This window comes from Saccopteryx bilineata, chromosome 1 (assembly GCF_036850765.1).
Source record: "Saccopteryx bilineata isolate mSacBil1 chromosome 1, mSacBil1_pri_phased_curated, whole genome shotgun sequence".
NCBI lineage: Eukaryota > Metazoa > Chordata > Mammalia > Chiroptera > Emballonuridae > Saccopteryx > Saccopteryx bilineata.
In genome coordinates, this window is record NC_089490.1 from 84359867 (window position 1) to 84386732 (window position 26866).

At 51.6% G+C, this 26866-nt stretch overlaps 1 protein-coding gene and 1 pseudogene across 2 annotated transcripts; one reads left to right on the top strand and one right to left on the bottom strand.

Annotated features, from left to right (window-relative positions):
- Positions 1–242: 242 nt before the first annotated feature.
- Positions 243–26089, bottom strand: BIK (BCL2 interacting killer). 2 transcript variants are annotated; one of them, XR_010729030.1, is made up of 6 exons: positions 26042–26089; positions 4792–4923; positions 3336–3443; positions 2528–2645; positions 1816–1957; positions 243–809 (listed from the first exon to the last, which is right to left on the bottom strand). XR_010729030.1 is itself a non-coding variant. In XM_066255988.1 (5 exons), the coding sequence occupies exons 2-5, from the start codon at positions 4914–4916 to the stop codon at positions 1874–1876; spliced, it is 435 nt and encodes a 144-aa protein (XP_066112085.1). In that variant the 5' UTR covers positions 4917–4923; positions 26042–26089; the 3' UTR covers positions 1484–1873. The 2 variants fall into 2 exon arrangements, 1 of the variants encoding a protein (XP_066112085.1); XM_066255988.1 differs by lacking the exon at positions 243–809 and having other exon boundaries at positions 1484–1957.
- Positions 21600–23006, top strand: LOC136319251 (ADP-ribosylation factor-like protein 1 pseudogene; annotated as a pseudogene).
- Positions 26090–26866: the final 777 nt, after the last annotated feature.

Sequence of the window (26866 nt, forward strand, 5' to 3'; positions counted from 1 at the left end):
AGGATGGTGTCACAGAGGTCCCTCCAGCTCTAAGTCCCACCGGGCACATCTTGCGTAGAAGACCTCCTCTGGGCTTGCCCCTTACCATAAGGGTCTGGGCTGGTGGGGACAAACTGCCAGTATGGGGCAGAGGTGCCACAGGCAGGGTTCTGCCCCCAGCCCTAGGTTGGGGTGGACCGGCCCTCACCCTGCTCCTGCCAAATCTGAGTCCGGAGAGAAGCAGGTACAGGCAGTAAGGGGAGTTAAGGGAGGAGCTGAGTCATGGTGGAGCCTTCACCCTGCTCCTTGCGGGGATCGTGACCGGTTCCTGCCCCTTGGGGAGATACTGACACCATCTTTATGCCAGGATGCCACTCTATCCTTGGGCCCCAAGTCCATGGAAAGAACATGACCCCTTGGTCAGCCTGGAGTTGGGCACTGCTCTCCTTCCATGGCAGGAACAGGTTTCCCTGGGCACCTTTCTGAGCCTCAATCTTACCCTATCTCCAGAAATCCTGACAGACCAAGGGCCTTTTTCAGAAGCCACTGAAATGACCTGACCAGGCGGTGACAGAGCGGATAGAACGTCGAACTGGAATGTGGAGGACCCAGGTTTGAGACCCCAAGGTCACCAGCTTGAGCGCGGGCTCATCTGGTTTGAGCAAAGCTCACCAGCTTGGACCCAAGGTCGCTGGCTCAAGCAAGGGGTTACTCGGTCTGCTGAAGGCCCGCGGTCAAGGCACATATGAGAAAGCAATCAATGAAGAACTAAGGTGTCGCAATGAAAAACTGATGATTGATGCTTCTCGTCTCTGCGTTCCTGTCTGTCCCTGTAAAAAAAAAAAAGCCACTGAAATGGAAAAAGGCGATGGGGCCCCTTCTGCCCTCACAGCCTTATCGCTGCTCCTCCAAAAGGTGCTCACTGCCCTGGCATCCTCCCCCCACTCAGGTCCCCAGAGCATGGGTCCACCCTGCGTTAGTGGCCTGGGGCCTGTGGTAAAGCACTGTCATCCCTGCCCCCTTCCTGGGAGGGACAGGCCTCTGGTCCTTCCTCTTGCAGGTTGAAGAGTAACTTCTATCACTCTGGACTCAGACGGACACTGGTTTCAACTCCTAAGGGGTGCACCTTTCCACAACACATGCAAAGTGCCCCTGCTGCCCTCTGCCCAGCCCTTCCCCCACCACACCTGCACGCAGCCCACAGGATGACATGCATAGAAAAGATGGGCGGCACACCTGTATGAGGCCCTGACAGCCCAACAGAAATAATCCTTGATGGCGGGTTTTCGGGAACCACCAAATGACAGCTGGAGTAAACCAGTTCTGTGGGCCCAAGCAGCACTTGCAGGTGCTGGATGAGCCCTGTGAGCCCAGGGGCTAGGATACCTGCAGGTGGCTATGAGCATGCCTGCCCCTCCCCTCCCCTCCACTATTATCCCCCTCCAAGGGGCAAGATGGAGCTCCCTCTGCAAACCCCAGAGAGGACCCGAGACGAATGGAAACCAACATTTTATTGAGCTCTCCTCACTCAGAAATCTACTCCAGCAGATTCTCTTTGCTGTGGGCCTCACAGACACGGGGGTGTGACCAGCACTCCCCCCACTGTCCGCTACATGACCCAGCACGACAGGGAGGCTCCCTCTGGGGACAGTCCACGCAAGGGTGGGCTGGGGCCAGGAGAGCAGTTAACCATAAAGACCCCAGAGGTATAATTCATTTCTCTTACAAAAAAAAAAAAAAGTATGAAACCTCAGGAGTGTCCCAGCACTCAGAATTTAAATATAAAAAGAGGATCATAAGTAAACAGTTAAAAAGACACAAAACCAACAAGGCCACCTCCAGGGTGGCAGTCCGGGGGGGAGGGGCCAGCCCGCCCTGCGCTGGCCAGCAGCGGTCACTGAAGGAAGTGCAGACCACAGTCCAGGAGCAGCACCAGCAGCAGCAGTAGGGACAGCTTGCGCCCCCGGCCGGGGGAAACCTGCAGGACGAAGGTGGGGAGAAGTGAGGACCGCTGGCCTGCAAGGGGCTGGCTCATTCCACAAGCTTGCCTCCTGTGCCCACCCGTGGGTGTGAGTGGGGTGGTGGAAAGGAAGTCAGGTACGGAGAGGAGACAAGAGACCTCACTCCAAACCAGAGGGGTCTAGGATAAGGGTCCAGAAAGAGGAGGAGGGCAGGAGGTGTAGGAGAGGAAAGTGCCCCTGAGAACAGGCAGGGGAGGGAGGTCAGGCTACCCGGGCTCTCGGCTGTGGGGAACAGGGATGACAGGATGAAGTGGTGTGAGGGCGGGGGGCTGTCCGCTGTGCTGGTGGGTAGGATGGGGAGTGATCAGGAGAGCTGCTCAGGACAAGAGGCACCTGGCCTGGTGGGTGGGAGAGGAACCAGGCAGGGCTGCCAGGTGAGGGCACTCTAGGTGGAGGAAGAAGTGTGAGCGCAGGTGTGAGGCAGGTAAAGGCGCCCGAGGACCCGAACGTGGTCAATAGCCTGGAGTCTCAAACCCCAAGGCCTGTGGGACCAGACAGAAGAAATGGTCCAGACTGTCAAGGCTTACCCTGTCCCTGAAGGTCAGGAAACTCCAGAACCTTCTGCTGCCCCTGAGGTTAGTGAGACCACCCATAACACTTCTAAGAACACCCCTCAGGCCCGTCTGGTTGTAGGTGAAAGCCAGGCTGTAAGACAAATGGGAGAGAGAGCTGACGTGACTGTGAGGGGAGCAGCAAAGGCCTTTGTTTCAGGTGACACCTACAGGGAGAAATGGGCCTGTCCCTTCCTCCTGGCCCCCCACTGCCACCTCGCCTCTTCCCTGGATGACTCCCCAGTGAGGGTCTCTGTGTACAGGCTGCTTCTGGTCCGCAGGCTCCTGGTTTCCTGTTCGCTCCCTCATCTGCCCTCCAGCTCGCCCGCTGGCTTTGGCCCCATGTTCCAGAGCTGGCCACATGGAAAACACTCACTGTCCACAGGCCCCAAGGGGGGCCCAGGGGAGCAGGTGCTCCCTGCAGAGGAGCTCTGTTTTCATACCTGGGCTCCCCAAAAAAAGGCTGCCTCCCTAGTGACCAAAATACCACATCTGCTTTGGTCCTGGTCTCGCATGAGGTCGGTGTGTCTGCCCCCACCTTGAGCAATTCTGTGAGGTCTGAGAACCCGTGGGGACAGTGGCAAATCATGGACGCTGAGTGTCTGCTGAAAAGGACACACAGCCATCTGAGCTCACTCAGCATATCGTCATGTTACATCAAGCCCCTTGGCTTGACAAGGGAGGGAGAAGGGGCTCAGGTTCTGCCATCTGTGGACATGGCGAGAGGAATGCGGTGCAGCAGACCGGCTGCAGGAGCTGGCAACGCTGGGCAGGGTCTGGTCACCTGTACACGGCCATCCAGGGCATCTGGGCAACACGGGGCAGCATCCATCTCACTTCCATCTCATCCCCAATGAAGGCTAGCCGCATGGCCATCTCGTGAGGGATGTCACTGTGAGAGGGTGCAGGGAATTAGTGGTAGGCTGTGCTGGTGACCCTCACACCCAGACCCACCCAGCCAAACGGGCCACAGATTCTGGGCCACCTAAGATGCAGAACAGGGCGAGGGGCAGGGAACCTTTTTCACACACCCTCCTCTAGCTCATGTTCTACTGCAGAAATAGCCACAGAGGTACTGTCCACGGCTTCTGGGTTGGTCAGAGCCCTCAGCTGAGGTGGGAGGGCAGGGAGACGTTTTGGGAAATAGGGCTGGGCAGGTGGGCGGTTCTGAGCCCATCAGATCACTTAGGTGGGCTTCTCACAGGGGTCTCAACTTACCCTCCTCCTATGGGGAGTTCTGGGACCAGTGTTCCCTGGTCCCCGACCCTGAAACCACCTCTGCCTTCACCCCTTTAAGAAAGGAGGGGCTGACCAGCCCGTCTGGGCCCCTCACTCGCACTGAGTTCTTCATGGAAATGGAGATGTACACTCCCACCCAACCTCCGAGCCTAACATTCCCCACTTCCCCACTCTGTGCGCCTGGGCAGGGTTTCAGCCCAGCTCTCAGGGGTTTGCCCGCACATTCCAACCCAGTGACCCGATAGCTCCTGGGAATTCCCAGGCCAAGAGGCCCACAGCACAGCTCGGCCACCTGCCCCGTCCCCAGGGTCCATGCTCTCTCTACTCCAGGAGCAGTGGGGGGCAGGCTGGGGGCTGGGGAGGGCTGCCTGGCAATCCGGGAGGTGGGTTGAGGTCCCACCTGTATGCCGATACCCTGTGGGACCTCACGAAAACACTGTCCCAGGCTGAATGTCCCCTGTTGTCATCTACAGAGCAGGGTGAAGGAAAAAAGCACATTTTGGGTCCCTCCAGTCCTAAAACCCCAACCAGCCCCAATCCCCAAGTCCAGGACCTGATGACTAAGAGGCCTAAAGCAGCAGAGAGCATCCAGACCCTATAATCCAATCCTGGGAACATCTCGTTTGCTGCCCTTACAGTCAGGACCAGCAGCTAGTCTGGAGTAGCCTTAGGCTACTCGATCCAAGAGGCCTTGCTAAGGTGATCACAATATGGAGACCAGGCAGCACTCTGTCCTAAGGCCACAAGCTTGAGCCATTTTGATGGCAGGTGCCCAAGGTCCTTGCTGGGACTGTGGCTATGCAGGCTGCTCTGAGGCGCCCTTGGAGAACAAGTATCAGAGTGTCCCTGCCCAGGGCACTTGCCTCCAAGACCACACCCGGGGAATTTCCACTCTGGAGTCCTGCCCAAGGAGCCAGAAGGCCGCTCTTCTAACCACACCCCCCAAAAGTCACTGACCAGGAATGGGCGTGGGCAGGGCCCAGAGGGCCACGGGGACCTACCCATGGGGATCAGGATCGTACTGGAGGAGACTGGTCATGGCGGGAGCCTCCAGAGCTTGCAGGCCATGCTCCTGAAGGAAGGTGCACAAAATGAGGTTCCTGGAGAGGGGTCCTGCTTGAGACATTTCTTCTCTGGGGGAAGAAGATACACACAGACTGACTGATGCCCACAACTCTGAAGCCTGGAGGACTCAGCCCTCTCACTCCAAGCTAGGCCCCTCCTTCTCTGCGAAAGCCATCATCAGCCTCCCCTACCCAGCAACCCTAGGCATGAATCCTGCCACATGCTGGCAGTGTGCCTCTGGGCAAATCACGGTGCCTCTCTGTTCTCCATCAAAAATTTATTTTTCCATATATATAACTTTTTTTTGTATTTTTCGAAGTTAGAAGCAGGGAGGCAGTCAGACAGACATGTGCCCAACCGGAATCCACCCAGCATGCCCACCAGGGGGCAATGCTCTGCCCATCTAGGGCGTCGCTCGGTTATAGCTGGAGCCATTCTAGCGCCTGAGGCAGAGACCATGGAGCCATCCTCAGCGCCCAGGTCAACTTTGCTCCAATGGAGCCCTGGCTGTGGGAGGGGAAGAGAGAGAGGAAGGAGAGGGGGAGGAGTGGAGAAGCAGACGGGCACTTCTGTGTGCCCTGACCGGGAATCAAACCTGGGACTTCCACAAGCCAGACCGATGCTCTACCACTGAGCCAACTGGCCAGGGCCTATATAACTTATTTTTTGAGAGAGAGATACAGAAAAGGAGAGAGAGAGGGAGGAGAGAGACGAGAAGCATCAACTCATAGTTGCAGCACTTTAGTTGTTCATTGACCACTTCTCACTTTGACCAGGGGCCTCAAGCCAAACCAGTGACTATTTGCCCAAGCCAGCAAGAATGGGATCGTGTTGATGATCCTGTGCTCCAGCTGGCACACCTGTGCTCAAGCTAACAAGCCTGCTCTCTCAAGCAAGCGGCCTTGGGGTTTTGAACCTGGGACCTCAGCGTCCCATGCCGACACTCTATCCACTGTGCCACAGCCCAGTCAGACTCTCATACATTTCTAAAGTCAGAAATCTGGAGATGCTTCTCTTTGTGGGGGGGAAGAAAAGAAAGTATAAATATAAGAATGGCTCTTATACTAGCCCTTGAGAAACCAGTTGGCAAACTCAAAAATCCAGGTGTCTATTGTCAAAATAGTGGAGGAAGGTTGGGCTCCACCTGGAGAGCAATACTATCTGTATGGCTGCTTCCCATGTCTGCTGCTTCCCTTGAGCAGAAAAAAAAAAAAACAAGCTAAATGAAGACTAGTCGGCCACAGTCCCAGTACTCAGGGGGTCTCTGCTAACCTTCCAGTCTTCACTGCCAAGCGCATATGCACATAACACACACAATCAAAAATAGGATCGCTCCTTACATCCTGTTATACCCTCCTTTCTTCACTGTCTTGGCAAGGCTGTTATTTATTTATTTATTTTTCCTAGACTTTGAGCTGATTTTGACAGTTTCAGTATAAAGTTGTCCATTGATTTGCAAGAGCGATTTGCCATTTAGTGGAAGTTTCCCAGAGCCATTGTTGTTGATCCTTTGAAAAAAGGAACAATAATAATTTTGAGGCTCAAAACCTATAAACTGTAAGGGTCGCCTATGCCCCTTGATAATCCAGGAGGCAACAAGATCAAAATATGGAAGTGTATTCCATGGGCAATCAGATGGTTCAATGTGCCCAAACTGTAGCTGCTCTTGTACCAACTGAGCAGCTGCCCTAAGTTTCTCCTGAGAAAGGGGCCATTGGTCTACCCATACAGGATTATCTGATTTCCAAGTAATTGGGTCTGCACAATGCATTATTGAAGTAGCAGGAGCTACCAAGGCCCCTATGCTAATTTTTTATTTTTATTTTTTTTTTATTTTAGAGAAGAGAGACAGAGAGAGAGAGAAAGAAGGTGGGGAGGAGCAAGAAGCATCAACTCCCATATATGCCTTGACTGGGCAGGCCCAGGGTTTTGAACAGGCATCCTCAGTGTTTCAGGTCAGCGCTTTAACCACTGTACCACCACAGGTCAGGCCCTATGCTAAATTTTGATATCCTAATCCACACCTTCTGGTATTGGGTGCCACTTCTATGGGGGTGAGAATTCCTCACTGTTCTTTCCCTAGTCCCTTGGTGGGCTAAAATCCCCGATCAAGCATCTGAGTACTGACTAAACCATTAGGGCTGACAAGCAACGTTCCCATATTTTTCAAAACATCTCTACCCCACAAATTAACTGGCCATCCAGGGAGCACATAAGGCTTAAAAAATCCAGAATGACCTTCTTAATCTTTCCAATGTAGAAAACTAGAACTTTGTTGAGGGGATTTACTCTGCCCTATACCTGTAATTCTGTGGCTGCTGCATGAGTGGGCCAGGAAGGAGGCCAATGTAGCTTAGCAATAACAGATACATCAGCTCCAGTATCTAAAAGTCCTTTAAATTTATGCTTATGTATTGTTAGTTCCATTTCAGCGCGTTCCTGACATTTTTTTTTAATCCAATTGGCAAAATCAGAGGAGCCAAATCACCAATTTGCTTGGGGCCCCTTTTGCAAGATGTGGCCTGAGAAGCAGAATTAGCATCCTTATACTATTCTTCTAACTGCCTGAATTAGCCGTGAGACACATTCCTTTTTTTTTAATTAATTTTGATGGGGTGACATTGATAAAATTGTCTCCCATCACCTTCTACCTGGTTTTCTTTGTGCCCCTCGAGGCTGTTATTCACCTCTCCCCTTCCCCTTGTTAGTAGAACTAATTTTCTTTGCATGGCCCCAAATCCTTGTTCATCATCTAAGCCAATCATGACACTTCTGTTCCTCACTTTCCCAGCATGCCTTGCAGCTAGTGGTGCACATGTAACCCAGTCCTCGTTAATGACGTCTAAAAGTCTGGGGTGGAGGTTGAAAGGGAGCAGATACAGACTGGGCAGCTCTTCTCCCTCCTTGCTGCCTTCAATACAGAAGTGAAGGTTGGAGCTGCAGCAGCCACTTTATGACACTGAAGTGCCGAGTACGAGAATAACGAATGTTGCTAAGAATACAGAGCAGAGGTAGAGGGTTGGCTCTCTGATGGCCTTGTCGGAACAGCAGAAAAAATACAAGCCACTGCCTAATGTGTGAGAAAAACAGAACCCAGTTCAATCACCACTCACTGACTTTCCTGTTCCTTGTAGCCAAAGGTCTACCTATTATAATCGTAAAGTCCCACATCAATAAGTGTTGCTGTCATCATTTGCAAAGACCCACACTGTACCAGACAGCTTTAGGTTCAGAATAGAAAGATGAAGAATGTGTCTCTGAGCCCCTGGCCAGTTGGCTCAGTGGTAGAGCGTTGGCTCCACATGTGGATGCCCCAGGTTCAATTCCTGGTCAGAGCACATAGAAGCGCCCATCTGCTTCTCCACCCCTCCCCTCTGATTTCTCTCTCTCTTTCTCTCTCTCTCTCTTTCTCTTCTCTTGCAGCCATGGCTCAACTGGAGCAAGTTGGCCCCAGGCGCTGAGGATGGCTCCATGGCCTCCACCTCAGGCACTAAGCAGAGTTAGCTGAGCAACAGAGCAATGCTGGAGATGGGCGAAGCATCACCCCCTAGTGGGCTTGCTGGGTGGATTTGGTCCAGGGTGCATGACAGAGTCTGTCTCTGCCTCCTCCAATCTTTCTGAATAGCAACAACAACAAAAACAAATGTGTCTCCGGAACCAAAGGGTGACAGTTCAAATCCCAGCCCTGCCACCACTTTGCTGTCTGATGCCACCATTTTCTCATCTGTAAGGCACCAGTAAGCCCCTCGGCTGTTGGAGGATGGGCAGAATCTTCCACAGGTACTTTGAGCACAGCCTAGAAGGCTGAGGGAGGAGGTGCTAAGCATTATGACCTTTGTGCTTACTTACAATAATGTCCTAGATTTTTTAAATGTCTAACTTGGCACATTTACCTGCACTGAACAAAGAAGGGACAGAGCCCCAGATCTCCATGCTCCTACAGTGGATGCACTGCAGGCAGGACAGGCACAGATGCCCTGCAGGGACACGGAAGCTAGAACAAGAGCACCTTTACCACTTGCTTCAGCATTAAAGGGTGATGGCAGAGCCCTGGCTGGGTAGCTAAGTTGGTTTCTTTTTTTTAGATTTTACTTAATTGATTTTAGAGAGAAGGAGTAGAAGCGGAAATCATCAACTCAGTAGTTTCTTCATACCGATACGCCAAGGTTGTGGGTTCTATCCATGGTCAAGACACATAAAAGAATTAACCAACGAATGCACCAATAAGTGGAACAACAAATTCATGTCTCTCTCTCAAAATCAATTTTGAAAAAAGGAGGCTATGCTGGAGAAGGCAAAGGCAGGGCTGAGGCTCACGTAAACAGAGGGAAGTTGTGGATACTCCAGGTGTCTCGGGCAAGTCTAGACAGGTTAATGCACCCAGAACGCATGCACAGAGATGGACAAGTCGTGATGTCATCAAGGGTGCAGTCAGGTATGTGGTGTCTGGGGCACTCTGGCCTTTGAGAAGAAAACCGCATAAGGTCAGCATTGTTCTAGAGAAAATAAGTGCCGAGAATTTGTCTCAAAGAGAGGTGGCTGTTTGATTTTCCTACAAGGGAAATGGCAGAGTTTTACATCTGTTCCAGATGAAAGCCAATGGGAAAGGCAGCTAAGCAGGAGAAGGGAGCTGGGCTGGAGAGATCAGACGTGTAAACACAGCCACAATGGCCACAAACAGCCCGCGGCCTGACATATGCCACCCACACCTGTCAGGACAGCACCCTCTCCCTGAAAGGAGCTGGCAGGTCAGACCAGGTTGGGGGGGATGGTGGGCCTTAGCTCCCACACCCAAGGAAGGAAGGGTGCTGCCACCTGCTGTGGGCACCTGCAGGTAAAGTGTTAAAAGCATGGCCCTGGCTCCGTAGCTCATCCACATACCTCAAGGTTGCAGGTTCAATCCCCAGTCAGGGCACATACAAGAATCAGCCAATGAATGCATGAATAAGTGGAAAAACAAATCAATGTTTCTTGCTCTCTCAATAAGTCTTTTTTTAAAAAAACAACAACAACAACAACAACAAAAAATATGTAGGCCCAAGACCCAGGGACTCCCCCAAAACATCAGGCCAGCACATATGTAGTGAGACAAGGTAACATTTCTTTTTTTTTTTTTTCTATTTTACTTATTGATTTTAGAGAGAGGAGAGAGAGAAGGGAGTAGGGTAGAAGCGGCAATCATCAACTCGTAGTAGTTGCTTCTCATATGTGCCTCAGCTGGGCAAACCCAGGGTTTTAAACCAGCGACCTCAGCACTCCAGGTCAACACTTTATACATTGTGCCAGCACAAGTCATGAAAGGTGACGCGTCTAAGAGCTCTAAAATGCTGTCAACAACTTAAATACCCAGCACGGGAGCCATTCTGGGTATATACTCTTCACACATTAGTTTCAGGGGAATGCCTGGTGGCAGTGGATCTAGATGTACAATGCACAGGTGTCCATGGCACATAACTAGTATGACTTGAAGCCACTTCTGTAGCCAGAGTTGACTTTCATCTTTTAGCCTTTTTTTTTTCCCTGTATTTTTCTGAAGACGGAAACGGGGAGACAGTCAGACAGACTCCCGCATGCGCCAGACCGGGATCGACCCGGCAGGCCCACCAGGGGCGACGCTCCGCCCACCAGGGGGCGATGCTCTGCCCCTCCGGGGCGTCGCTCTGTCGCGACCAGAGCCACTCTAGCGCCTGGGGCAGAGGCCGAGGAGCCATCCCCAGCGCCCAGGCCATCTTTGCTCCAATGGAGCCTCGCTGCGGGAGGGGAAGAGAGAGACAGAGAGGAAGGAGAGGGGGAGGGGTGGAGAAGCAGCTGGGTGCTTCTTCTGTGTGCCCTGGCCGGGAATCGAACCCGGGACCCCTGCACGCCAGGCCGACGCTCTACCACTGAGCCAACCGGCCAGGGCCTCTTTTAGCCTTTTAATGGAGGTGGGGGCTGCTGAAAGTGGCAAACCCTGGTCCAAGGGAGCCTGCGGCACTCCCCTCCAGCCATGCCATTCATTTTGGCAACTTTGCTTGTTTGAACAGAGACAGGAGGACACTAGTACGAAGGAAAAGATGACTTCAGTTAGAGAAAACTGTCGACGAATCTCGGCAAGATAGAGAAAGCCTCTAAGAGAATCAAAGCCGAAGACAATGCGATTGTTTTAATGTAAGACAGGAAAGGGAGGCTCTTCAGCAGGTACAAACATTCACGTACAGAACCAGCTACTGGAACTACTGGGAGTTTCAAGGTTGCCAGATCCAAGGTCAACATACAGAACTTAATTGCATCCTACAAGGCAATCAGAAAATTAGTAGGAAAGAAATACATTTTTACAGAAATAGTAAGGTTTTTTTTTGACAGGAATAAATCTCATAAAGTATGCTCCAGATCCTCAGAGAAAAATATAACACTCTATTTAAAGATGCGAAAGAGCCAGATAAAAGGAGACCCCTTTCCCAGACGAGCTGTTTTAACTCTGTGCAGACTGTGAGCGGTGCCTGTGCACACATACACACGATTGAGTTCATGTTAAAGCGATTGTTAAGAAATCGTGGTCTGGTGTGGCCTGACCTGTGGTGGCACAGTGGATAAGCCTTGACCTGGAATGCTGAGGTTGCTGGTTTGAAACCCTGGGCTTGCCTGGTCAAGGCACATATGGGAGTTGATGCTTCCTGCTCCTCCCCACCTTCTCTCTCTCTCTCTCTCTCTCTCTTCTCTGAAATTAATAAATAAAATTAAAAATTAAAAAAAAAAAGATAAGGCTGATGACTCAGGTGTCAAAAATTAAAAAAAAAAAAAAAAAAAAAAATCGTGGTCTGACTGGTGGTGGTGCAGTAAATAGAGTGTCGACCTGGAACACTGAGGACCCAGGTTTGAAACCCTGAGGTCACCGGCTTGAGCGCAGGATCATCAACATGATCCTATGGTCGCCGACTTGAGCAAGGGGTCACTGAGTTGGCTGGAACCCTTGCCGCCACCCACCCCCACCTCCATCAATTGAGGCACATATGAGAAGCAATCAGTGAACAAATAAATTTTTGAGTTGATGCTTCTCAACTCTCTCCCTTCCTGTCACTCTCTCTAAAAAAGAAAAAAAAATTTGTGAGGCCCTGGCTGAGTAGCTCAATACATGTGTGTTATCCTGGCACACAAAAGTTATGGGTTCAATCCCAGGTCAGGGCACACAGGAGAAGGGACCAATGAGAGTACAACTGAATGGAACAACTAAGTGGAACAGGAAATTGATGCTTCTCTCTTTCCCTTCCTGTCTCTGTCTCTGTCTCCCTTTCCCCCCCCCCCCACCTCAAATCAATGGAAAAATTATTTTTAAAAAAGAAATTGACCAGGATCTCTGGCTGCCCCAGGCCCCAGGGGGCTTGGTGTCTATGCAAATGACCATTTCCCTGGGAAAGCAGCCCGGCCTCGTTTGCATCTGCCTCCCTGTTTCACCTTCCCTTTTCCCTCCCCCCCTCACCCCCTCCACAGGGGGCTGCTTTCTTCTCATAGGCTGCTGTGTGCTCCTGTGGAAACCCCTGGGGCCCCCACAGGCCAGGGGTCTCAAAGGGACTTCACTGAGCCCATGGCCTCAGAGCTTCACCTTGACCCACTGTCCAAACATCCCTCAGTCCCCAGCAGAAAATTATGGAATCCTCTGGTACCAAATGGGAGATAGCACGCTACCTCTCCTACAGGGCGGGGTAGCAGGTAGCTGACCAGGGACAGTGACCACTGGCAGCTTAGCCAGGCAGAGGTTGAAGCTTGAGTGTGTCTGACCAGGGTGGGTGAGCGGTGCAGTGGTGCTTCCCTCGGTGGACTGGTTTTGAGTCAGGGCCCGAGTCTACGCCTTCCTTTGGGTCCCCAGACTGCTGACCTGGGACAGCCACCAGACTCTCCTCCCTGTCTCCAGATGCGCACTGAAGACCTGCCAGAAGGGCAGGGGACTCTTGGTCAACATCCTCACCCCACCAGTCACTTGCAATGTGACTGTTCAAGGCACTGTTTCCTTATCTGTTAAATGGGAATAATGATCCCAAACTAATGGGGTTCCTCTTCCTGGCAAGAACCAGCAGCAGCTGTTCTACTTCTGGCAGATGTCTCAGCATCTACCACTGTCAAGGCCTGATGGATTCTCACTAACTGCTCACCATCCAGGCCTGGGCTGGCCTTGGGGCTCTACCTCTGAGAGGGAGATCTCAGCATGTGTCTGGGAACTGGGGGCAGGGTCCCTGCAGCAGCCTCCCAGCTCGAGTCCATCCCGGAGGCTCAGTGCCTGGCCCTGCTCCAGCTGCCTTGCTTGTCTCGCCAGCGTCCAGCTGGGCTTTCTCCAATCTGATTCCTAGACAGCAGCCTCAGACCTGGTCCCGTCACCGCTCCACTCAGCTCCTAGTCCCCACAGGAGTCATGCCACACTGCTATCAGGGTCCTCTTCTCCTCCCGGCCGTCTCACCAGCCTCAGCCCTAATCTTGGACCCTGTCCTTGCCACACTAGAGACTGCTGTAACAGTGCCTGACATGTCAAGCCTCCAAGCCTTTGCATGGACAGTGCCCGCTGGCCACCATCCTCTGTTTCCTTTGCTTGGCTCACTCCTCTTTGTTCCTAAAGAACTCGGCTCTAGCACCCCTTTCGCAAATCCGAGAGTGAGGCTGGGGGTCCCCAGGGGCTCTCGTAGCCCATCTGCAGCTGTGGTTCAAACCATGGATGTGGAGCCAGGCTGCTGGGCGTTCTGTTTGTCTGGTTTCCTCATTCCTCACTGACACTAGTCACTCCTACCTCACAGGGCTGTTGCAAGGACAAACTGAAAGAATTCATGTTAATGTGCCAGACTTAGAGTAAACAAGTAATGAAATGAGTGGGAGCAGCCTTTATTATCTCTAGTTCACAGCACAGAGCAGAGCAGTGTTTGTCGAATGACTAAACAAAAGCCAGTGCCCCAGACTACACCAGCTGCAGATCCAGGAGCCTGGCCTGGTTTTAAACATCTATTTTTTTTTTCAAAAGATTTGCAAACGAGTCGTGTAAAATGCTTCTTTGGTGAAAGGAAGGTACACCTAGCCATGTGTCCCCACTCACCCAAGCAGCCTACACCTTAACCCTCCTAGTACTTAGTGGAAAAACCAGCCAGGAACCTTATTCTGCCCACAGAGGTCAGGATGCAAATCTAACCTCTATGCAGAAAACAGCCACCCCACAGCCATGGAGACAGCTGCAGGCCTTGGAGAATACAGGATGGCAGGCTCTGGAGCAGCAAACCTGCTTTTAGTAAACAGCTCTGCCCTTAGGCCACCAGCTCCTGGCCTGGCCTCAGTTTCCAAACCTGGGAAATGGGGAAATGCCATCTCTCTCCCAGAGTTGCATCAGAGTGAGCACAGTCCGTTGCAGCACACAGTAGGTAGGTGTTCTGTAAAAGCCAGCAAGGGCCAACGCTGCAAGAGCAGGATGGAGGAGAGGTGTCAACCTCCTAGTGGGGGACCCACAGACCCAGGCATGACTCTGACAATTTCTATTTCAAAAATGAGCAAAGTGTCTACCTGGAATGCTGAGGTCGCCAGTTCAAAACCCTGGGCTTACCCAGTCAAGGCACATATGGGAGTTGATGCTACCTGCTCCTCCACCTCTTCTCTCTCTCTCTCTCTCTCTCTCTCTCTCTCTCTTTCTCTCTCTCTCTCAAAATGAATAAATAAAACCAAAAGAAAATGAGGAAAGCAAGGTACAGAGAATGGAAGGGACCAGATGAGTCATAGAGAGCATCAGTAGAGGAAGGAGGCTACTCATTCCAACAGACTGCAGGTTCACAGGCTGTGCCCCTCACACACACACACACACACACACACACACACACACACACACACATTGGGGCACAAACAACTAATCCCTCATTGGAGCATGGAGCCTCAGTTCCCTAAGCCCAACCTCGCCAAGTCCAGCAACGCAGGAACACGTGATGACATGTTTGGGGCCCCATCAATGCACCTGGTCACTAGAGTCCCGGTGCCAGGCCTGTGGCTGCTGGGTGGACCTAGCTGAGAAACCCTGGTCCCCACCCAGTCTTTCCCAGGAGGGTCTTCCATCTACGCCTGTCCCAATCACCAGTCCCATCCCCACCTACAAGTGGGGTGATGCTCTGTTTGATGGAGCACCCAGTGTTCAGAGCATCAGGCACACACTCAAGCAAAAAAGCCTTGACCTCAACAGGACAGACATAGGCTCCAGTCCCAGCTCTGCCGCTGCTGTGGGACCAGAAGCTAAACCTCTGAGCCGAGCTCAGGAGAATGCTCACCTCCAGGGCTCCTAGGAGGATGAAACAATACAACTGTTGCCCTTCAGTGCTGCCTAGCAGGGGCTCTAAACAAAGCTGGTTAAGAAATCAACAGAGACTGACCAGGCGGTGGCGCAGTGGATAGAGCACTGGACTGGGATGCAGAAGACCCAGGTTTGAGACTCCGAGGTCACCAGCTTCAGCGCGGGCTCATCTGGTTTGAGCAAGGCTCACCAGCCTGGACCCAAGGTCGCTGGCTCGAGCAAGGGGTTACTCAGTCTGCTGTAGCCCCATGGTCAAGGCACATATGAGAAAGCAATCAATGAACAACTAAGGTGTTGCAACGAAAAACTGATGATTAATGCTTCTCATCTCTCTCCATTCCCGTTTGTCTGTCCTTATCTATCCCTCTCTCTGACTCTCTGTCGCTGTAAAAAAAAAAAATCAACAGAGGGAATGGTAGCAAGGAGCAGGGCAGCGGCGGGGTCCCTCAATCAGTATCTACCCACGTCACAAATGCATGTAACCTTTGACTTTTAGACATAGAGCCAACATAACCCCCCCTGAAAAAGATGGACAGAAGGTCTGTAGGCACAGCTGTGCCAAGATCTTTAAGGCACATGGGTACCTGGACAGAGCGGGGAGCGAACAGTTTATAACTGCAAACCATGCTGATGCCCATGTGTAAGAACACAGATAGAAGCCCGGGCTGGTTAGCTAAGGCAGTTAAGAGCATCACCCCAAAGCAACGAGCTTGCAGGTTTGATCCCCGGTCAGGACACACCTGGGAAGCAACCAATGAGAACAGGACTGAGTGGAACAACAAATGAATGCTTCCCTTCCCTCTCTCCCTTCCTCTCTGTCTCTCTAAAAAGCAATCAATCAAAAAAAAAAAAAAAAAAAATTAAGTCCTGACGGGATAGCTCAGTTGGTTGGAGTGTCGTCCCAAAGCAGAAAGGTTGCCAGTTTAATCCCCAGTCAGGGCTCAAACAGGAGCAGTTCAATGTTCCAATCTCTTTCTCTCTCTCTTCTTCCCTCTCTAAAAAGTCAAAAACAAAAAAACGCAGACAAAGACAAGCGCTTCTGTCTGCACAGGCCAGTCAAGGGGGTAACGAGGTCTCTGGAATGGATGGGAGGGAGACTTGATTTTTACTATGTATGCTTTGTGCTCTTGAACTTTGACCATCAGGTACATGTAGACATCACTGATACAAAACTAAAGCAAAAAGAATTGCTCCGGCCTGACCTGTGGTGGCGCAGTGGATAAAGCGTCGACCTGGAAATGCTGAGGTGGCCCGTTCGAAACCCTGGGCTTGCCTGGTCAAAGCACATATGGGAGTTGATGCTTCCACCTCCTCCCCCCTTCTCTCTCTCTGACTCTCCTCTCCTCTCTCTCTCTCTGTCTCTCCCTCTCCTCTCTAAAATGAATAAATTAAAAAAAAAAAAAAGAATTGTTCCAAGTCAATAGCTTGAATTGGTCTCAAATGGAGCTGTTTGTCTTAAAGGTCTATTTCAGGAATCAAGCACACAGCCCCTCCCAGCCCCTACCCTCCACCCACATGGAGGGGAAGTCCAGACTCCAGCCTCTGCCATTATGAACCTGCAGGTGCCTAAACAGCTTGTTAAGGTGGGCAGGGTTCACTTCCCTTAAGGGATGGAGAAATAATGGAAAAAAGGGAGAGAGAGAAAAGTAAGGCGAGAGAAAGGTATTTTAAGCAAAAAAGAAAGTTGGAAACTCACCTTGGGGGTGGGTGGGTGTTCACTAATTTGGAACATTGTGGCTTGAAACGGACCCCTGGGACCATGGCCATTTGGTCATGCTACCCCACCTGCAGCCGTAGCCCTCCACCTTGAACAGCAGTGCAGGTGCTGGCTTGACCTATCTTGAACCCAGCTGTAGGCAGAGTCATCCCCCAGGCTGCAGTGGACCCGGACAAGAAGTCCAGCCATGGATCGCTGGGCAACAGGTCCAGTCACAGCGTGGCTTCTGGCTACTGTGGCCTCACACAAGGGCTGCCCTCTCTGGGCCCATGACGTCATGCTCTTGTAACCCCCACATCCTTTCTATTTGTGTCTACTGAGTCCAACATCCCTCAGACAGAGGGGACTGTTTGCCCATTTCACAGATGGGGGCCTGAGAGGCTTGAGAACGGAAATTCAGAGGCTCTTCGCCACACAATCATAGTACCCATGTCTGGGCTCCAGAAATAACACTGCCCCAGCAACATGGGTCGATGCACTCAGAAAAACACTAGTCATCCCACCTGTTAGCATCCTGTCCCCTGGGCACACAGTGGGAGGGGTAGCGGGGGTGAGGCTGGTTTGGAGACAAAGGTAAACTGCACGAGGGCATCTGCCATGTTAACCCTGTGTGGGGGAGTGATGCTACACCTATTTACAGAGAGCACACTGAGGTTCAGCAGTGAAGAAGCTGTCACATCCCAGAGGAGGAGCTACTATAAAACCTGGCCTCTGCCCTGGCCGGTTTGCTCAGTGGTAGAGCGTCGGCCTGGCGTGCAGAAGTCCCGGGTTCGATTCCCGGCCAGGGCACACAGGAGAAGCGCCCATCTGCTTCTCCACCCCTCCCCCTCTCCTTCCTCTGTCTCTCTCTTCCCCTCCTGCAGCCGAGGCTCCATTGGAGCAAAGATGGCCTGGGCGCTGGGGATGGTTCCTTGGCCTCTGCCCCAGGCGCTGGAGTGGCTCTGGTTGCAATAGAGCGATGCCCCGGAGGGGCAGAGCATCGCCCCCTGGTGGGCAGAGCATCGCCCCTGGTGGGCATGCCGGGTGGATCCCGGTCGGGCGCATGAGGGAGTCTGTCTGACTGTCTCTCCCCATTTCCAGCTTCAGAAAAATACAAAAAAAAAAAAAAAAAAAAACACAAAAAAACCCTGGCCTCCAACTCCAACTCCAGGACACTTTTTTTACAGCCACAGTTCAGGTCAAAATTTGGCAGGAGCTGCTCAAGGCCAGATTCAGTGCCAGGTCCTAGGGTAGCAATGAAGACCTGGCTCTATAGGCTTGGGAATTAGCTTGTTTTTAAAACCAGCACCCCGTTCTCTCCCCAAATCCACACTTGGTGGGCTGGTTGACCACTGCAAAAATGCAAGGAGGTGGGTCTCTGCAGAGGGGAATGGAAAGAAGTCGTGGTTAGCTGCCGAGTGACACAAGCAAGATAAGGAAGCAGTTGTGATGCTGTTTATGCAAATGTGTACCTTTTACTGGTTATGTACGTTATATATGATTGGAAACACAGGGAGGATCTGGAAGGAAATGTGTCCGTCCTGTAGTGGCTACCTCTGAAGGCACCCATGGAATTCATGGGGTGGTAGGCAACAGATGGAGGAGCAGTCTTCAGTGTTATCTCTAGTGAGTATACGATTACTTCTATAATTTAAAGCTATCACCCCTCACCTCAAACTCCAGCAGTTTACTTGTGGACCTTGTCCGGCATGACCCTGGGCACGTGACCACCTCTCTGACTGCCATTTCCACAACTGCACAGGGATAAGAAGGACCCAACCCTTGGGTTGGGGAGAGGATTCGAGATTCCAAGCCTTGAAACCCTCAGTGTAACAAAGAAGCAAGATGGAAGCAAATGCGTTCAGATTTCCAATTTTTACCTGAGTATTTCAGAGGGTGTAGTAACCCCTTGGGAACTTGAAAAGATTCTGGTGTACCTGTGTATGTGTGCCCACCATCTACCTGCCCAGAGACAAGGCTGTTTCAGTTTCCTTTGTCAGGTATACGGGAGAAAATTGGCCCAGTGGTTCAGCTTACGAGAGAAGGCCGACCCAGGCCCAGTCCAGGGCAGACCCAGAAAGCAGTGAAGAGCCTGGAGAACTGACTGTGTCAGGGGGCACTAAGCTGGGGGTCCTCTGAGTTCCTGTCCAGCTTGGTCATGTGACTTTAGACAAATTAGCCCCTCTGAACTCCTAATTCCTCCTTTTTAAAACAAGCATTGGGGAGATTTATTTATGTCTTTTCCTTTTTTTTTTTTTTAGTGCACATGCACAAGAGAAAGTGACAGAGCAGAGAGACAGAGACAGACAGGAAGAGAGAGAGATGAGAAGCATCAATTTGTAGTTGTGGCACCTTAGTTATTCATTGATTGCTTCTCATGTATGCCTGGAGATCTCCAGCCAAGCCAGTAACCCCTTGTTCAAGCCAGTGACCTTTGGGCTCAAGCCAGCACCTTGGGCTTCAACCCAGTGGTCATGGGGTCACGTCTATGATCCCACACTCAAGCCAGCAACCCTGTACTCAAGCCAGTGACCTCAGGATTTCGAACCTGGGTCCTCAGCATCCCAGGTCGATGCTCTGTCCACTGCGCCACCATCTGGTCAGGCTGTCTTTTCCTTCTTGAATATTTATAAAAATACTCCAAACTGTAGCGGAAGTGTAATTAATTGAAGGATAATTCTCTTGAGGACTGGTTCTGAAAGTAATTTTAGATCATTTTGCTGCAGTCTGAATGTGTTCTCCCCAAAATTTGTATATTGAAAACCTAACTAGCCATGGGGATGGCATTAGGAGACGGGCCCTTTGGGAGGCTCTGCTAATAGGATTAGTGCTTCTCTGAAAGAGGCCCAGGAGAGCTCCCTCTCTGTCTGCGGTGGAGGGTAGGGAAGTCTGTCGCACCCTGACTTGGACTTCCTTCCAGCACCCAAAACTATGAGAAATCTTGTGGCTTAAGAGCCACCAAGTCCGTCGTATTGTTATAGTAACAGTTCAATGAGATGAATAAAAAACAGGTGGGGGAGACCTCATTCTGTGAGTCTAATGAGGATCCCTGTCAACCAAGACCTCGTGAACACCAGCAGGCAAACCCCTGTACTCTTCTATCACTATTTGATAGTCAGGGTGCAGCCCTGGCCAGTTTGCTCAGTGGATAGAGCATCGGGCTAGTGTGCGAACGTCCGGATTCAATCCCCGGCCATAACACACAGGAGAAGTGACCATCTGTTTCCTTCCTCTCCCTCTCCTCCTCTCTCTTTCTTGCCCTCTTAAAGCCAGTGGCTCGATTGGTTAGAGTGATGGCCTCAGGCACTGAGAATAGCTCAGTTGATTCAAGCATCAACCCCACACTGAGATTGCCGGATAGATCCATGGTGACACATGCCAGAGTCTGTCTATCTCCTCCCACACTAAAAAAAAAAAAAAAAAGTCAGGGTGTGGAGATACCACCTGGTCTGCAGTTTAAGTTTAAAGAGCATATATTGCCTGACCAGGTGGTGGCGCAGTGGATAGAGCATCGAACTGGGATGCGGAAGGACCCAGGTTCGAGACCCCGAGGTCGCCAGGTTGAGCACGGGCTCATCTGGCTTGAGCAAAAAGCTCACCAGCTTGGACCCAAGGTCGCTGGCTCCAGCAAGGGATTTTTCGGTCTTCTGAAGGCCCGTGGTCAAGGCACATATGAGAAAGCAATCAATGAACAACTAAGAAGTTGCAATGCGCTACGAAAAACTAATGATTGATGCTTCTCATCTCTCTTTGTTCCTGTCTGTCTGTCCCTGTCTATCTCTGCCTCTGTAAAAAAATAAATAAATAAAAATTAAAATAAAATAAAATAAAGAGCATATATTGGCCTGACCTGTGGTGGCGCAGTGGATTAAGCGTTGACCTGGAAATGCTGAGGTCGCCGGTTCGAAACCCTGGGCTTGCCTGGTCAAGGCACATATGGGAGTTGATGCTTCCAGCTCCCCCCCCCCTCTCTCTCTCTGTCTCTCCTCTCTCTCTCTCTCTCTCTCTCTCTCTCTCTCTCTCTCTCCCTCTCCTCTCTAAAATGAATAATAATAAAAAAAGAGCATATATTTAAAATAATGAGGGTCTGTGCCCTGCTGGGCCCAAACACTAAGGGTCTCAGAAAGGCAGATACAGCCCTCAAGGTCTCCTTCCTTCCAGTTTGGGGTCCAAAGTGCCTCTTGCGGGGTCTCAATCACTCACTGGATTCTGACACTTCCCCTTCCAGTCAGCAACCTTGGTGGCTCCCATTCCCTCCCCAGCAGAAGGCCCTCTGCCCCACAGGGCCCAGCCCTCCAACCCCAGACTCACCCCAGCCATTCTGCAGCCTTAACCCCATCTTTAGACTCTCCCTCTGCCTCCATAGGCTGCTGGGGTGGGGAGTGGAGGTGGAACCTGCTCTCTTCTCCAGGCCTACCCCAGAATCCAGCTCCTCCCCACCTCCTCACAACAAAACTAATCGCTCCTCATCTGCGTTGTCCCAGCACCTTGGGTAAACAGACCTGGATTGGGCACTTAGCCCATTATGGTCTCATTAAATGTTTACCTGTCTGTCTGCCCCAGCTCAGTGCAGGGACCCAGTGAACACGGGCAGCTCGGGGGAACCAGACAGTACGTTGTAAAACAGAATGAGGGAGCTGGGCTCACAGTGACAGGCAAGCCTGGCTGGGGGACCCTAACCTGGGCACACCCGCATCTTTTGTAAAAGGGCAGGCGTGAAAAGATAGGAGGAAGGCAGCTACAAGAAGAAAGCAGCCGCTGCGTGCATGGTACCCAGCAAGTGCTCGCATCTGGGAAGCTGCCGTCCAGTGAGCCTGGAGCTCTGCCGTGCTGAGCACTCAGGGTTAGACCCTGGACGTCTGTCCACAGGAAGGCTACAGATCTCTCTGCCCTGGCCTTGACAGCACCTCTTCTGAGCTCCAAGCCAGACACACACAGATGCCATCTCTTGGGGGAAAAATACAACAAACTCCCAATCTTTAATCTCTATGTCACAGGGAGCCTCCCCAGAAAGCTTTCTTTGCTCAAGAGCGTGCACCTCCTCTGAGTCGGGGTGACTTGTCTCTTCTCCTGCCTCCAGAAAAACAAGTTTACCATCATGCAGTGCCCGCGAGGCCCAGCGGGTGTTTTGTGTTCTCACGTCCTAATATTGACACTAGGAAAATCAGCTGCCCTCCCGAGCCCGCCCAGTGCCCTGGACACCAGGCCTGACCTCACTCTTGCCTCCGGGCCAACAAGGAAGACAGGCCGGCACGGCCTTATACCTTATCTGCTCACATTCCGTATTTCTCCCAGGGCCGCACCCCAACCCCTGCAGCAGGACAAAGGGATGAAGGGGCCAGTACATGTCCACTCGGACAGCTGCAGACTTCCTGGTGGCCGCCAACAACAAAACCCAAGCATGCCAGGAACTTCCTTGAAACCTCTTGAAATTGTTCTGAGCAGAGCCCCTTCCCACTCCAGGTGGCCTAAAGTGGAAGTTGCTCGCAGGCCAGGCTTCCAAGGAAATCACCTCCAAGCCATAGAGCCAGAGCCAGAGACCAAGGGCAGCAGAGGTGGCAGCACGAGGGCTTGAGTAGGAGTCACTGCCACGGCTAGGGCCTGACTCTGCCAATCAGTGAGGGAAGACAGCCGGTTCATCACGGTGGCTTTTGCTCAAGTATATTCCAAGTCTCTTCAGAACCCGGGAAATGAGGACTTCAATTTGGGGATTAGATGGAACAGGAAAAACTACAATTTTGAAGAGATTACAGGTTAGAGAAGTCATTACTACTCTTCCTACCGTTGGATTTAACGTTGGAAACATAGAAGATCTTCCGTTCCAAATTGGGGATTGAGGAGGGCAAACCAGCATCAGGCCATCCTGAAGATATTATTCAAACAAAGATGCTATCATATGAGGTAGCAGACAGTTGTAACTGAGACTCAGTTGGCATTTCCAAATTAGAGTTAGTGGCCATGTTGGAGAAAGAAATGAGAAAAGCCACTTTGGTGGTGTTTGCAAATAAGTAGGACTTGGAAGAGGCCATGACTTTCCCAGAGATGGCAAATTCACTCAGTTATCTGCCTGGAAGGACCAAAAACAGCAAATACTCAAAACTACAGCAGCCAAAGGCCCTGGCCTTGACAAGGCAACAGAATGGTTAGTTGAGCCAATAAGGAGCAGACAGTAGTCAACCACTTCTGCTTCGCTGAAATAAAGACCGTATCACACATCCCTTTGGAAGCAGTGAAGTGGGCTTCACACGATTAAATGTTAGAACTGTGTATGACTGTTGGCATATAGTGAACTGACTGCAACATTAGTAATAAATAAAAAGTAAGTAAAAAACCCCAGAAAATTGTTCTGAGCAGAGAGAAAAACAGTAAGATTCTTGTGGAATCCACTATGGCTGACTCAGGGGAAGCAAGAAGCCATTAATTGTCTACAAACTTAATAGGTTCACTACAAACAGGATGCTCTCCAGGGAGGGGAGAATGCCTCTGAGGTCAGCTTCAAGACACAACTGAATGGATCCTTTCCTCAAACCCCTTCCGTTTATTAGGATCAGAAATGAAAAAAGGGCTAATCCTGCTCCTCTGGTTTTGCTGCAGCTCAGTGACTCTAGCTTTATTCTTCTTTTTTTTTTTAACCTTCTAACCACCTAAAACTGACCACAATAATCAACATGCATACAACCCTCTATCCAGCTTCTCCCATCGTGCCCAGGCCGTGACTATGACATTTGGTGCTCCTGTTAACATGGAGCCACACAGGCTGGCATAAGTCACACCAAGTGAGCCCAAATGGGCCATTTCACACTGTCTTTGGCATCCTGAAGTCAGTAAAAAAGGTGTCAGGACAGAGGAGCTGGCAGGAGGAGTGAGAGGGCAGCACATTTAGATGAGACAGGGAAGACTTCTCATAGGAGGCAGCAATTGAGATGGCAAAGAAGGATGACCATGAGAGTGACCCTCACAGAGAGTGTGCTAAGCATATTACTCCATTTGTTTTAAGCTTCACACCATCACATGGAAGGTTTCACAGGATCCCCGGTCCTTGGAGAAATATCCTAGCTGAGATAGTTCTCACCAAAAAAAAAAAAAAAAATCAGCCCTGGCCGGTTAGCTCAGCGGTAGAGCGTCGGCCTGGCATGCGGGGGACCCGGGTTTGATTCCCGGCCAGGGCACATAGGAGAAGTTCCCATGTGCTTCTCTACCCCCCCCTCCTTCCTCTGTCTCTCTCTCCCCCTCCCGCAGCTGAGGCTCCATTGGAGCAATGATGGCCGCGGCACTGGGGATGGCTCCTTGGCCTCTGCCCCAGGCGCTAGAGTGGCTCTGGTCGCAGCAGAGCGACACCCCGGAGGGGCAGAGCATCGCCCCCTGGTGGGCAGAGCGTGGCTCCTGGTGGGCGTGCCAGGTGGATCCTGGTCGGGCGCATGCGGGAGTCTGTCTGACTGTCTCTCCCCGTTTCCAGCTTCAGAAAAATACAAAAAAAAAAAAAAAAAAATCAACTGGTGGCCAATTCAGAAGGTTTATTAAATATGTTCCCCTGCCCAGGAGGACATTCTGAGACACTGGCTGAAACCCACAGCTTAGAAGTCAGTCTCCCCATACTCTTTAGACATATTAAAACAAAAACTAGCAAAAATAAACTTGTACAGTCTAACGTTGGTTGGTAAGACTGGAGGAGCCACAGCTAAATCAATTGGTGACAACCTTGAGGTTCAGAAGATGGAGGGAAATCCCCAAATCCTGGAGTGAGGAGGGAGGGGAAGAGTGGAGGAGAGATGAGACAGTGGGGAAGAGCAGCACTCAGCAGCCAGGTTGCCTGGACCCAGATCCATGCCCTGCTACCGCTTCAGACCCGTCAGGGAACAAGTACAAAATGGTACCAATAATACAAAAATATGCCACTCCTAAGAACTTATTCTAAGGTATGCCCAAAATAAGCAGAATAGGGTTCAAGTGTTAGGAAGCCACCTAACAGCTAACACTTGGGTGGGTGTTCTCCACACCTGATTGGAAACTTCATGAACCCCATCTTACAGAATGAGCAAACTGAGGCTCAAAGGTGGAACAGCCCATCTAAGACAACACGATGGAAAGTGACTGAGCTTTTGGTTAGCTTCCAGAACTTGGCTCTGGGCTTTTAGCCACACAGAATTCAAGTCACCTCCTGGAAAGTCACAGTTGCTCCAGTTAAAAAATGAGACCCTTTCCCGAGGCCGGCCAGCACAGAGCTCAATAGTCTATCCCTTCATAATGGGGGAAGGATAACCTCCCTCCCTGGGGAGCTGGAGCCAGGCTCACTGGAGAAAGGACCCAGACGCAGCAGGTACTCAGGCGCAGTATGACAGCAGCAGCAGCAGCAACAGAAACAACATCCAGTCCCCCGTGTTGGTTTGTACTAGCGAAAATTACAGTAACAATTAACGGTTTACAAAGTGATTCGCACCCAAGAGACTTGAGCGCGTCTCGAGCCCCCAGAGTTCTGGGCTGCACGGCAGTTAATAGGAGCCCTGCGGCCATCCAAACGCCGAGCGCTGGCCGGCTGCAGGTTCACAGAACAGGCCAAGGCGACCCGCTGGTCGGTACGCCGCCCCCCGCGGGCGCACCTGTGCAGGACGCACCTGTGCAGGTCGCGGACAGGTGGGGTGGCGGCCGCACCCGCTCACGCAAGTTCCTGCTCCGGACTTCCCCCATGTCCCGTAATCAAGCCTGTCTCCGGCTCTTCGCAGGTGCGCGGCTACTCGCCGCGCCTCTGGTCCCGTGGGGACAGTGCCCGACGCCATCTTTCCTTTTTTAGTGGACACCCGGGCTGGAGGTCCCTGGCTCTGGCCGGGTACGCTTGGCCCCCAAGGACATGGGTGTCTGGCCCCTGGAGGCCGAGCAGGAGGACAGATCGGGGCGACAGAGCATCCGGTTCTCCTGGCCAGGCGTATAAGGGCGAGTCCATTGCTCAGATGCTGAGACTGAGGCCCCGCGGGGCCGATGCCGGCACCACCGGCCACAGGGACCTGGAGCCCCAGCCAGAGAGGGGGTGTTTCGGAGCCGGGGACCCAAAACGTCGCCCGCAAATGACACACCCGACAGCTCCCCGGGGCAGAAAAACTAGATGATGAGTTTTTAATCTTCCAGTTTTTCGGCACCTAGGGCAGCATCCTTGACGCTTACCTGCCGGGCTCGGGCTGGGCACAGGGGCAGGCGACAGCTGGGTCAGACTCACCTCGCGTCGGTGGTGTCGGTGCCAGCGCTGGCTGCCCAAAGCGCTCCAGCCGGGAGGCGTATTGTGTGCAGCTGGCGGCCCGCGCGCTACCATATAAAGCCGGCCCCGCCCCGGCCCGCCCCTGGGGCCGCCTCTCTCGCCCCAGCATGCTGAATAATCCCGGACCAAATATGAATAGCAACAGATCTGCTACAAGGGTGATATTTACTTGTTTACTTCTCTCTGCCTCCTGCTACCTGCAAGTTTGTTTTGTCGCGTGCGCTGCTTTCTAAGCACGGTCGTGCACGCAGTTGGCTCCGCGGAGTACCCGTGGATAAATCCACTGGCAGAATTGGAGTAAATAATCCAGCATCTTTACGTGGATTCCTTCCTTCGTCCTCAAAACAGTACTAAGGGCTCACTGCATTTTTTCGTGCTCGTTTTACCGATGAGGGAACTGAGGCTCAGAGAGGACCATTTAAATGTCTTGCTAAATGAGAACTGAGTGACTTCAGTGCTGGAAAATTCGTGCTCTTTGTGCTGGCGGCTCCTGGAGTTGGGTTTTGTTTTGTTTTCAATTTTTTTTTTGTAGTAAAATACTATCTTAACCATTTTTAATTGTACAATTCCGTGGCATTAAATGCATTCTTAGTGTTATGCAACAATCACCACCATCCATCTCCATAACTTTCCATCTAGCAAAAGAAATCCAATACCTATGAAACAATAACCCCCTTTCCCACTTCCCCCAGGCCTTGGCAACCATGGGAGTTAGGTGTTTTTAAGCCTATTTCACAAATATGAATACTCAGCTGCGTTAGAAACAGCATCAGCAGCATACTACCT

Coding starts and splice junctions, on each gene's coding strand:
- BIK (XM_066255988.1), bottom strand. CDS start 4,916: ATGTCTCAAGCAGGACCCCTCTCCAGGAACCTCATTTTGTGCACCTTC. Junction 2,646..3,335: donor CCCTGGATGGCCGTGTACAG/GTGACCAGACCC, acceptor TTTGTCTTACAG/CCTGGCTTTCACCTACAACC. Junction 1,958..2,527: donor TCCTGACCTTCAGGGACAGG/GTAAGCCTTGAC, acceptor TTCGTCCTGCAG/GTTTCCCCCGGCCGGGGGCG.